The sequence below is a fragment of the Neophocaena asiaeorientalis genome, unplaced genomic scaffold, assembly GCF_003031525.2.
Source record: "Neophocaena asiaeorientalis asiaeorientalis breed wild unplaced genomic scaffold, Neophocaena_asiaeorientalis_V1.1 scaffold14, whole genome shotgun sequence".
NCBI classification, from domain to species: domain Eukaryota; kingdom Metazoa; phylum Chordata; class Mammalia; order Artiodactyla; family Phocoenidae; genus Neophocaena; species Neophocaena asiaeorientalis.
In genome coordinates, this window is record NW_020175192.1 from 11,325,774 (window position 1) to 11,338,523 (window position 12,750).

A 12,750-nucleotide genomic window follows, 5' to 3' on the forward strand; every position below is an offset into this window, starting at 1 on the left:
GGGTAAAAGACTTGTTTTGCAATTAGTCAGTGTCTTTACCCAATTAATTTAAAACGGGAAGCCCCGAATTTTCTTAAAGCTTTACTGGTATTAGTTTGTTAGAACTGACCGTTCTACTATATAAATTCTTTGTGTATGTTTACTTTCCCTCCTAGATTTATGGCCAAACTGTTCTCAAAAACAGAACAAACTTCTTATTATCTGTTTCTTTCATATTTAATATTCTATTTCCCTGAAGCCACAGAACTGATATTCTTCAACAGATGAAGTAAAGTGAATGCTGACAACCAGCACTCATGGTCCAGGGATGGGGAAACGAATAAGGATTTAAACCCCAAGGCAAACAGGGCACACTCACCATAAGGTTGAGATCACACTAAGGAAATCTATAGCACTTGACACGAAATTTTGTAGTTACAGTTCTGATCAAGCTGAACCATCTTTTGGGACAGCCAATCATGAACAAGATTGCTGTATTTGGAATTCACACAGCAAGAAAAGGCAGTCTCTTCTCAGAAATGGAAAATGACACTCAGCCAGCTCTATGTCCCATGGTGTAATCTCACATAAAGTACTTGAACAATTCTTATTTTTTTTTTCCAAAATGAAAAGTAGATCAACTTACATGGCTCTCTGGCAATGAACTGAGGTACAGTGTTGGGCAGAGGAGTGCTAGGGTTTGGAGTCCCTACTAGTTTGTTCTTGGCCATCTTCGTGTTTGCCTTAGCAAACTCTAGTCGTAGTGTTTGTGGAATTTCAGGATCGAAGCGGATGCCCTTTGGAAATAAAGAACAAATGGAAGATGTTTTCATTTCCTTAGAGTCAAACCGGAATGGTGACAAAATAAACACACCAGTAAACCCGGCCTATCAGGAAAAAAAAGTTAGTAAGAGCTCTCATTCTCACTACTTACACAGAATACACGAAAACCCGTAACACAGCATGTCCACAAAGTCAGGGAGATTTAGTCTACTGTATTAAAAACTGAGTTGCATGGTTTTTCATCTATTCCTTTTCTTTTTTGGACTAAAACATTCAGGTTCAAATTTTAAATCTGGACCAGCAAATGCCTAGCATAGTTAAAAACTAATTAATGGCTACCAAGAAGAATGAATTAATGTAAAGCCCTGTGTGATACTGGAAAAGTCTAACACCTGAAATCGTAAGAGGCAAGGCTTTGACCAGTGTTTAAAACAATGTTAATTCTTCAATGTCTCGGTTTCATCACCTCTAGAGGGGGAAAATTCCCATCCCTTTCTAACTGGACAGCTTTCATATGGTGATACATGTACTCTGAGTTACTAAGTAGACAGGAACTAAACAGTTTTAAGATTTCAATATAACTAGTGTTCCTTAATTCCAGTTAGCTTATAAATTCATATGAATGTCTTGAATGTGGTATGGTCCTGATTTTGGTTATAGCTGGCTTACTAGCTACATGGATAGACAGACCACAGATTATATGGGCCTAAGAGAGGGCAGTAATTTCAATTACCTTTAACCCTATTATTGCAGTTTACCTAAACCAAATATATTCAATAAAATAAGTCACAAACACTATAAAGTACCAGATTTAGGACAAGATAAATCTATTCTGAAACCCTCCCACCATTTAAGAATACCTCTACTACTGAGCATGATGAATAATCTCAGGAGATTTACGTCCAAGGCTATGATTCTGGACCCCAACAACAGTATCCAAAAGACACCCCAGTATAGTATGGCGCATAAACGTGCATTCAGAACAGACTTAGGTACCGTGTTTGTTTGTATGGCATGTTCTGAAAAAGGAGTGAAGTTCTGAAAATGAGTACCTTAAGAACACAGGTTCTCAGTTTAGCACCCACGTGGGCCTGGGTGCCCCAAAGCCCCTTTCTTCTTTTTATAAGCTTGAAGACAAGAGCAATTTCCACAAGAAATGAGTAAGAGTCTCTAACTCTGTAGACCAGGATGAACAACTCTGAACTTCTCAGGCTCAGCTCCAAAGACGGGAGGAAGAGTCTGTGACGTGACGGGAGCGGCAATAAGAGAAATAAGGGGGTTAGGGGGCGGGGAGCGGAAGGAAAGCGAGGCCCTCAGGGAGGCACAACTACAGCCACAGAGCCGTGACCCACTGATGTCCCGGAGTGGGTGAAATTTCCAACTGAAGGCGCAGACAGGTGCGGGTGGACAAGAAGAAAAGGAATCCTCTGGTGCAGCCCTAACCAATGACAAAAAGTGAAAAGGGGGCGCCAGGTATATGAGATATAAAAAGAAATTCTTTCTTTAACTGGTCTCAGTTTTCGTTTTAATTTGAGAAACCTCAGTATTAATCTTGAGAAAAATGTACATAAGGGGAAAAAGACAAAGCAGCACCCTGAAGCAGTGTCTGCTTCCATTTACTTCCACTACGAGCATTTCACTCTATCAAAGCTGCTATCAACAACAGAGTGAATATTTCCAAATATTCTGAAGAGCTGTGGCCTTTGCTGGGAGGCGAGCACAGTCCCCGCTGTCATTTAAAGGTATGCTGTGGAAGGACTTGCTTATTCTTATCACACCCCATCCAACTACACATAGAAGCAACTTGCTATCAATTTCCAAGTGTGTCTAATTGTCCTCCTTGGCACTTAACTCCCCCATCCTTCCTGTGAAGCAGCAGCTTTCCTAATAACCCTGAGCCCCCATCCACGTGAGCAGCATGGGTAACATGAGAAGAGTATCCTGGGACCTGTCAGGGGTCCTCTGGAGTTTCTAGTCTCAGAGAATGGGGCTGGACATCTGCATTCTATACCTCAGCTCCTTCACTGATGTGCCAGAGCTGTTCATCGAGGCTCCATACAACGTGCTTGCCTCTTACACAACCTGGTCTCGTGACTCAGGTCCTAAAACATGCTTAACTGAGTCTCCTCTACCCCCCACCCCCGTCTTCATACCCCTCCTCCCTGTGTGAGCTAAAATAACACCACCATCATGTTCCAAATCAAACTTCCAGCTCTTTATTAAAAAAAAAAAAAAAAAAAAAAGCTCAGAAGTTAAAATGACCTAATTTGTTTGGCAGCTTATTCAGAGGCCGGAGGCTTACAACACAAGCCACATTCCTCTAACATCTTTAGCAGCAATACCATATTTGGTAATCAATATCCTGCTCAGGTCAGTTTCTATCCAGAGGGACCAGCCAAGCCAAAAACACTTTAAATGTTAAAGGATGAAGAAGAGGAGGCAGAGCGGGGCAGGGGCAGGGAGAACATGGAAGTGAAGAGGAAGAATGAGGGGAGAAAGAGGAAAAAGAGGGAGACAGATAGGAAGGAGACATGAAAACAAAACAGAACAAATCCCCTTGTGCTTTTAATTAAAGCCCAATAAGATTATTCTCTGGCCACAGTGACTTCTCATTAAATGCTGTCAGGATAAGATTACTACTAAATCAAAGGGGGAATCTGTGCCCTTCAAAATCAACTTTTTCCTCTCTTGCCTATAATTCACCAAAACCCTTCTGGTAAGTGAACAGAAACATTTCTCTTGCAATTGTAAATGGTGTCTTATTTCCTTGGTGTCCAAAAAGGACAGTTTCTAGATATCAGTATGATATCAGTTTGAGAAGTTACTTAGAAGCAACCCAATCTGACTGGCTATAGGAACAGCCAATAGTCTCTCCAAGATGGCCTAGAACACTGTGACCAAAGCAACACAGGTTCACTGTGATCTACAAAGGCTAAACCCCCTACCCAGGGCAAACTCTGGGAGATAGAAAGTATCCTTAGTAGCCTACTATACCTAAGAGTATATATCAGGGCAGTAGCAAATCCACGTGCTTATGTGTCACAGACTGAATGTTGGTGTCCTCCCCAAATCCATGTTGAAGCCCTAACTCTCAATGTGATGGCATTCGGAGGTAGGGCCCCTATGAAGGGATTAGCGCCCTTGGGAGAAGAGGAAGGGACTCTAGAGACCTCTCTCTCCAGGAGCACACACCAAGGAAAGGCCACGTGAGAACACAGTGAGAAGGTAGAATCTGCACAAACCAGAAAGAGGGTCCTCACCGGATACTGAATCCGCTGGCAACTTGATCTTGGACTTTCTAGCCTCCAGAACTGAGAGAATTAATGTTGTTGATGCCACCCTAGCTGTGGTATTTTGTTATGGCAGCCAGAGCTGAGATACCTTAATGACACGGTTTTCTTTCCTGCACCGTAGTCCCTAAAATACCTCACAGTACTCTTTCTGAACTTTCTACAGTCTCGTCCAGGTAACTCTCCTCTTCTCCACCAGCCTCATCCCCAGCCTCACCTGTTCCCTCACTGCAAGTGACTCAGCCCATAGGAACACTTTTATTCAACCACCTTGGCTGATACACGTGATTACTGGAAGTCCTAACAGTTCAATCTCAAAAGCTACAGAGAGCAATCAGAGGCTTGAAGGACAATTCAAACCCTGCATTTGCATACTGTAATGCTCTAAACTCAAACAGAGTATATTATTGCATTTAGGACGCTGTTGAGGGAAGTTTTAAAAATCCTCTTTTTTCCTCCTCCTCTGTCTCCTAAAATTAAAGCTTAAGAACTCTCTGTAAACAGAAAATCTTGAAAAAGAGAACTTTCTGAATTGTAGACCTAGACCCCTCAATGCAAATTTGTGCTTCCTATTTAAATTGAATTAAGACCCTCAGCAAGTTACAGAGCTTTAAAATGCCATTTTAGTGCTCTACAAACTACATCAAAGGCCGGAGTCCTAGAAGGATAAGGCAAGGGCTAGTATATAATAAAACACAAGGAAATGGGCAAGGTAAAAGGAAATCACCAAATCCTGAAGACCCAAGCCTACAGGAATGTAGAGAGTCACTGTAAATGAACTGCAGCTCTTTCAGTGACTTTCAGACAAAATGGAGAAGCTAGTAATTAAATGTGCTGCAAAGCTCAGATCCCAAGTAGCTCTCCTGTTTCTCTAGCTGTGGTGATACTGGCTTCTTATGCACATAGGCTGTGCTGGAAAAGATTTACTGGCTGCAAATCGTGGACGTGGAGTCATATGATTATGCTGAACATAAAGGTTCAAGACCATTCCAAGTCCTTAGTAGTGTCCCTGGTATTAATGTCATGCCACAAGAGTGGAAATATTAGTCAGGAGTTTATTCATTGAATAATGGGGGGGAAAACAGAGAGAGAAGGGCTATTCTAGAATGATTAAAATACCCTTAGGGCTTCCCTGGTGGCGCAGTGGTTGAGAGTCCGCCTGCCGATGCAGGGGACACGGGTTCGTGCCCCGGTCCGGGAAGATCCCACGTGCTGCGGAGCGGCTGGGCCCGTGAGCCATGGCCGCTGAGCCTGCGCGTCCGGAGCCTGAGCTCCGCAACGGGAGAGGCCACAGCAGTGAGAGGCCTGCGTATCGCCAAAAAAAAAAAAAACCCTTAGAGGCCTACCTTCATATGCAATGTGTGGTCCTTGATTGAACAACCAGATATAAAAGACCTCTCGTGGGAAAATGAAGAAAGCTGAATACAGAATGGGCATTATGTGATGTCTGGGAATTGTCCATTTTATTAGGTGTGATAAAATGGTAATGTAGGAAAATGTCTTTAGTTTTTGTACTGAAATACAAAGAAGATATAATGACAAAATGTCATAATATCAGGTATTTACTTTAGAATACTTAGAAAAAAATGGAAGCAAATGCAGCAAAATGTTAAGTTGGTAAATTCTGATGGATTAATGGATGCTCATCACTATGCTCTCTACCTTTTGGTATGCTTGAAATTTCATAATAAAAAGTAAAAACAGAACAGATTCAACCAAGCACATAACGTTTGTCATGTACTAGAGACACAAGGATCAGTGAAAGTAAGTCCCTGCCTTGAGGAGTTCAGATTTCAGGCTCTGGTGAGGGAGCTGTACAGGTACACTGATGGTTAGATAAACAAACAAACACAATGTCTAGGACTCCATGGGAAACAGAGCCACGGCCCTGAGTGACTGGGGACCAGGAAGGCAACACAGAGGAAGTGACAGAAGAGCAGAAATTTACCAGGTGGTAGTCCAGGAAAGAGCTCAGCAAAGTTCTGTATGACAGGATGTGAAGAGGGTGTGGATGTATGTGTGTGTGTGTGTAAGACTGCATAAGCAATGGGATGAGATCACGAGGAACTTTCAGGTCATGAGTGAGGACTCTGGAGTATCTGCATGGCTGAGCCGCTAAAATGTTTTTAACTGGGGAAATATTATGATCAGATTTATGTAGTAGAGCGTGATCCTCAAATGTTAGCACGTATCAGAATCATCTGGAAGACTTCCTAGACACAGAGTGCTGAACCCGCGCCTCCAGTTTCTGATTAAGTAGGTCCTGATGGGACTTGAGAATCTGCGTTTGTAACAAGTTGCCAGGCTGACGCTGACACTGCTTGCGTAGGGACCGCATCTGAGAATCACTGCAGTGGAGGATAACTCTAGTGGTGGAAGGGCAGCTGGACTTAAACAGACTGGAACACACCAGACGTGAAGCAGTTCAAACAGCCCTGGAAAGAGGTTGACTGGGATAACTGCTCTGCTGGCTCTTCTTTTCTGGGAAGCGCCCAGAGGCCAACATCCAGGTTCTGTGCCCTCACTCCCCTAGTGACAGCTGACTAGTTAAGGGACAGATAGATGTGGCCATCAGTGACCAAACATGTTTTTTTTCCTGAGGATTTCAACCTTGAGTATAAAAATACAGAAAATGGAGGTGGCTGGAGCTGAGTTACCCTAACAGTCTCCCACTAGAGAAAAGGTCTCTAAACTCCTGTCACTGAGGTCTTCAGTCCTGTCCTAATGCCGGATGGAGTCTTGTTTATTTGGTACATCCTTCGAATCTGTGAGCTATAGCCCAGTGTCTTTACAAATGATTCTACCATTAAAGTAAGTGGGTTTATCAGCCCTTGACAACGAGTTTTAGAGACAAAGGAAGCATTCATTTAGAGGGGGAAAAAAGGGAAAGAATGAGGCAAAAATATATATATTTACCGAGAAAGATGTCATGGCAATATGAGGTTTAAAAAAGAAAAAGATACTCAACAATGTTAAGTAGCCTGAGAAGGAGGAGCCTTTGTGTATGTACGAGTGTGTGAACCCAGGAATGTTTATAATGGGACAACCACCCCGTCAGCAGTGGTAACTTTGGTGGCAATGTCAGGGTGGGGAGGGGATTTCTAGTCTGTATGATTTTGTATCGTTTGAATTTATTACAAATATGTATAATTTATAAAGTTATAATTTACAGGATCGTCATGACACAGGTTAAAAGAAGAAAGAAGAGGGAGAGAGCGGGAATAAAAGGGTTCCTGTGGAGCGCTAGCAGAGCCAGAGCATAACTAACAGTAACAGATATCCTGGCAGACAGCACTCAACCAGATATGTTGGTGCTTTCTGCTTAGTTCTTAAAAAATACCTACTTTGAAATAATTTCATATTTATGGAAAAGTTGCAGACATAGTACAAAGAATTCCTGTGTACCCTTTGCCTAGATTTCCCCGTACACCTTTGTCCTCCCTGAACTGTTTTAAGAATATGTTGAAAGCACTATACCCTTTACCCTTTACAGTTTGGCTTCCTAAAAGCAAGGACATCTCTTTGTGCTGCTGATTCAGGATCTAATCCAGAGGCATACATAGCATTTAGTTGTCATCTCTTTCGTCTCCCAGAATATTTCCCTCAGTCCTTGTCTTCCGTGACCTTGACATTTTGGAAGAGTACAGGCTATTTTTTTGGTAGACTGTCCCTCAATTTGGGTTTATCTGATTTGTTTCTTGATTCAATTAAGGTTATACATTTTTGGCAGGAGTATCACAGAAGTGTCATTCTCAGTGCATCGTATCAGGAGACACATGACGTCGTTTTTGTCTCATTACTAGTGATAATAACTTTGATCACTTGCCAAGTTTCTCCACTGTGAGGTTACTATTCTTTCTCTTTTTAACTAATAAGTATCTCATAAGGAGATAACTTTGAGACTAAATATTTTGTTTCTCAAATTTTAACATCTATTGATCTATTGTTTTAACATCTATTGATAATTCTTACCTGAAGCAATCTTTACTGTTGTGATTGCCAAATGGTGATTTTTTCTAACCCTATCATTCCTTTCATACTCATTAGTCTTCTACTCTAAGGAAAAGCTTACCCTTTGGCCCTGTTTATTATTTATTCCTTTCTACATTCGTTTGTTCATTCATTCACTCACACATCAGTACGATTCATACCTTATTTTATGATTTATAATTTATTACTATTATTTGTTTCGGTGCTCAAATTGTCCCAGATTTATACGGAAACACACACATGCTTTCACATCCGTATCTATTTCTCTACATCTATTTAGATATATTAAAAACATAAGTTAGTACTGATACCTCCAATTCCAATCCAACACCATTAGGTTAATTCTAGCCTTCCCTCTCCACATTTGTATCAATAACTCCTTCTGAATCCTAGCTCTCATTATCCACTATACATTTACTTATTCGCTCAACACGGGAATGAAGTTTCATAATCGCTAAACAATATCAACATAAAAAGGAAACCTATTAACTACAGTTCAGTATATATAGTTCTTTTTGTCTTAGGCCTGAAAGTATATAACTGATATGTACATTCAAGAATTATTTGGGTCAGCTCTCCCCATTCTTCCCAACTTCACTGTGGTTGTCTTATTCACTTGAAATAGATTCATTTGTTTGTATCTGCATTTGTTTGGGGTCTCCCCGCATTCTGTTGTCTTCACTTTCTCTCTCTCTGTATATTCATAGCAGGTAAAACTGTTTTACCACTTGAAAAGTTAAAGTTGATTCATCAACCCACTCATTTTTACCCATTTCTGAATTTCTGGTTACGAATTTCTGAATAATTTTACGTATGTTGCCTAAAAGGCTGAGGACTCAGAATTTTAACATCCCCCCAACCTGCTGTGACTTCCTGAGACACCCAATCTTTTGAAGGAAGTTTCTAAAAAACCAAGGTTTTCAATGTTGTTTATTGAATGTTAAAATTAATTTTCAATTTCTAATTGAAATATGTCAAAATGTTTAAAAAAAGGGGGGGGGGAAGGGGTAAAGACAACTGGGGCTAAAATTGCTGTAATAAATATTGCTATAAAGGTTCAGTTAAGTTCGAGGCCTGAATGAACCTGGGTTGATGCCCAGCCTTTTCCTGTTGAGTCCTGGGCCAATCGCCTTTACAGAGTCCCGATATGCGCAAATTCAAATGTTTAGAATACTATTCCATTCGGGTGAACTACATGAAACTCTACTGGAAAGCAACAGGTTGCCCCTACTGTTCACCCCACCGCCAGTGGACTCTGCTCTCCTGAGATACAGCCGCAAGGGACCCATTTCTTCAAGAGCTAAGGTCATTTCCTATCAGAATCTCCTGGTGTTTCACACACACACACCCCATTCTGACCCAGTAATCCAGTGGATCTGAGGCTTCGGTATTGAACCAGATAAAACTACCTCCTTGTGTGTAGAATAAAAATAGTAAAGTAGCAGCAATGTCCTAAGAGTCAACTTCATATCATTGCTGAGATTCCTGGTTGAGTCTAATAAGCTTCTTACTGCCCTTTAGTCTATACCCCACTCCAAACGAATACCCACTGCTGCTGTAAGGAATGTGGAGTATCCAGAAAGCCCTGCCTAGCCAGGTGTCTGTGCTGAAGGGGAGAAATAATGTTCCTCGTTCAGGTTATAGGTTTTTAACCAATTCATTCGGACTTTCTAATACAGAATGAGAATAATTTGTCACCAGAAACTATGTACGTTGTACAACAGTATCCCGGTGTAGGAAAATCCTAGTATTTCTTTTGTAATAATCTGCTCGGTTCTTCCCTAGCCTTCAGGACTTCCTTTAACCTTTACAGATGAGGTTAATGAAACCCCCCATATCTTGTGTCCAGGAAATAAGGAGCTCAAATCAAGGTCAAACTTAGTACTAATACCCCTCTGATCTTGTAATAATCTCAGTACCTGGATCCTATCTCCCTGCTCCACCACACCACCCGCCTTATCTCGGTTTCTGGTGCTAAAGCCCAGGTCATCTGAGGGCTGGAGTTCTGATATGCCTCTTCAGGTTTACTCAAACAGAGACCCCAGTAAATCTCCAGGGCTGCTTCAAAAACTGCTGTCAAAACCACCAGGACTCGGAGCTCCACCAGGTGGTAGCTGATATACCTGATGCCCGCTGACCTTTCTATTACTGAGGCGTGATTATGATCCTACAAGGCAGAAGAGATCAGAGAGCGTAGTGGGATGAGGGGGTGGGGTGGTAAAGTGATTTCCTGCTAACCAATCAGAATCATCAAGCATTCAACAGAAAAGCTGAGCCAACACTGCTGATTTCTGTAAACAGTAGCACATAAAACAAGATCGATAGGGAGGGAAGAATTAAATCAGTTCTCAGGAGTAACTAAAGAGAAACGCATACCCTGCTGAGGCTGTGGGGATTTTGCAAAGCACTTATATTCCAACTCACTGAGATCACGACTCGGTTGAGCTTTAGTAAACAACTACCCAGCTTCTCAGCAACTGAGAAACCAAGATGGCGTCCTCCTAAACTAACCCTTAGTGCTCCAACACCAGTTCCCTCCACTTCAGTTGACTAGAACAAGCTAATAAATTACTTCCTTCCCCTACTGCTGACTAGAACAAGCTAATAAATACATGAGAGAAAATGGTTCTTATTACTTATTCTTGTACGCCTTGTACTCAACAGATTTCCAGTCATAACAGGATGTGGGGGAAGATACAGGCAAGGTATTCAGAGGTTGGAGATGGCACAAGTACACCATGCTACCTTCAAAAGATTTTTCATTCAAGCACAAAAATGTATTTAAGTCCTTTCTTGCTAAGTGACCAAACACTGAGGTCTCTTATTTATGACTTAAGTTTCCATTTAACGTTGACTTAACTAAAAACTCAACGCTCTTGTTTTTAAAGTTTCTGGAATAGTTTCCGCTATTATAGATATACTTCATACAGCTGGTACTACAAATAATTCACATACCATAAAATTCACTCTTTTGCATTAAATGTCATGATTTTTAGTACAGTCACAGAGTTGGGCAACCATCACCACAATACATCTTTGGAACGTTTCCGTCACCCCAAAAGGAAACTGCACCCATTCGCACTTCCTGCTCATTCCTCCCTCTCCCTCTTCACTCACTCCCCTCCCCCAACCACTAATCTACTTTCGGTCTCTGAGACAGTACCTATTCATACTGGATATTTCCTATAAACGGAATCATACAACATGAGGTCTTCTGTCACACTGGTTTCTTTTAATCAGAATGTTTCCAAGGTTCATCCACTGTTTACTGCTGAATAATATTCTTACTGTACAAACATACCACATTGCGTTTATCCTTTCATCAGTTGGACACTGGGTTGTTACTTTTTTGGCTGCTATGAACACTGTGTACACGTTTTTGTGTGGATATGTTTTCAATTCTCTAGAAGAACTACTGCAGCATATAGTAACTCTATGTTAACTTTTTTTTTTTTTTTTGCAGTACGCGGGCCTCTCCCGTTGCGGAGCACAGGCTCCGGACGCGCAGGCTCAGCGGCCATGGCTCACGGGCCCAGCCGCTCCGTGGCATGTGGGATCTTCCCGGACCGGGGCACGAACCCGCGTCCCCTGCATCGGCAGGCGGACCCTCAACCACTGCGCCACCAGGGAGGCCCCTATGTTAACTTTTTTGAAAACTGTGAAACTGTTTTCTGAAGTAGCTATACCATTTCAATCCGACTATCAATGCATGAGGATCCCAATTTTTTCACATCCTCACCAATGCCTGTTATTGCCTGTCTTTATCTTCGCCATCCTAGTAGGTGTGAAGTGGTGTCTCAACGTGGCTTCGATGTCCATTTCTCTATGCTTGTTAAATTTTAAAACATTTTGTAAAGAGGACTGAAAATAAAAGCCTTCTATTTTCAAACAGCATTTTGGTCACAAGGAAAGGAAATAACCTGGGGGCCACAAATCATTCAACATATAAAAGGGAATGAAGCTGGAAGAATTAACATTTACCTTTTAGAGTTAAAAAGAAGTTGGAAATATTAACTGTTTTCTGAAAATTATTGATAGACATGTCACTTCCATCAGAAACTCAGAGAAAGTAAATATGTACTTCAGAGATATTCTGACGTCTCAGGGGACCAAAAAATATATTTACAGTTTTCTGAATACATTCAGCTTTCTCTTCTAAAGGCAGCATAAAACATTCAATAGAATTAGAAACAGACTCTAGGCGAGGTACATGCAGAAGTTTCCCCAGGATTCTGAAAACAATTGTTACATTCAGTCAGGGCCTTAAAATGGCTCAATGACAGGCCAAACAGAAACACACACCTGGGTAACCTGTTACTATGGAGTGGATGGGGCTCATTCAGAGACAACAGTGTGGAGGGAAGTTAAGGGAAGAGCTGTATGTTATACATAAAGAGAAGATAAGAAAAGAAAATTGGGGGGGGGGAACCTCCTAACGCTGTAGTTTTCAACCATGTGTAGTGTTCCTCACTGCACCTGTCTCCTACCCCCACTATCCTGCACACTCCTTAGGGACATTTGGAAATGTATGAGAGCATTCAGTGGGCAGAAAATAATAAGGATGTTAAACTCCTACAATGGGCAGGGTAGTCCCATACAATATAAGAACTGCCTCATCCAAAGTGCCATACGCTCCCCAACATACATGAAGAAATGAACATGGAGAAAAGTCACGTAATCTGCCTAAATTCCCAGTTAACTACTGGTA

The 12,750-nt window shown here is 41.6% G+C and overlaps 1 protein-coding gene across 4 annotated transcripts in view; it reads right to left on the reverse strand.

The window, feature by feature from the left end:
- RBPMS (RNA binding protein, mRNA processing factor) overlaps positions 1 to 12,750 on the reverse strand; it is a 188,246-nt gene that overhangs the window by 74,656 nt on the left and 100,840 nt on the right. For all 4 annotated transcript variants that reach the window (XR_003005927.1, XM_024765169.1, XM_024765167.1 and 1 more), the window contains exon 5: positions 626 to 776. Coding sequence is in view for 3 of the 4 variants with exons in the window: in XM_024765169.1 (XP_024620937.1) it covers positions 626 to 776 (151 nt within the window). In the remaining variant the exon portion in view is untranslated. The remainder of the gene's footprint in view (positions 1 to 625; positions 777 to 12,750) is intronic.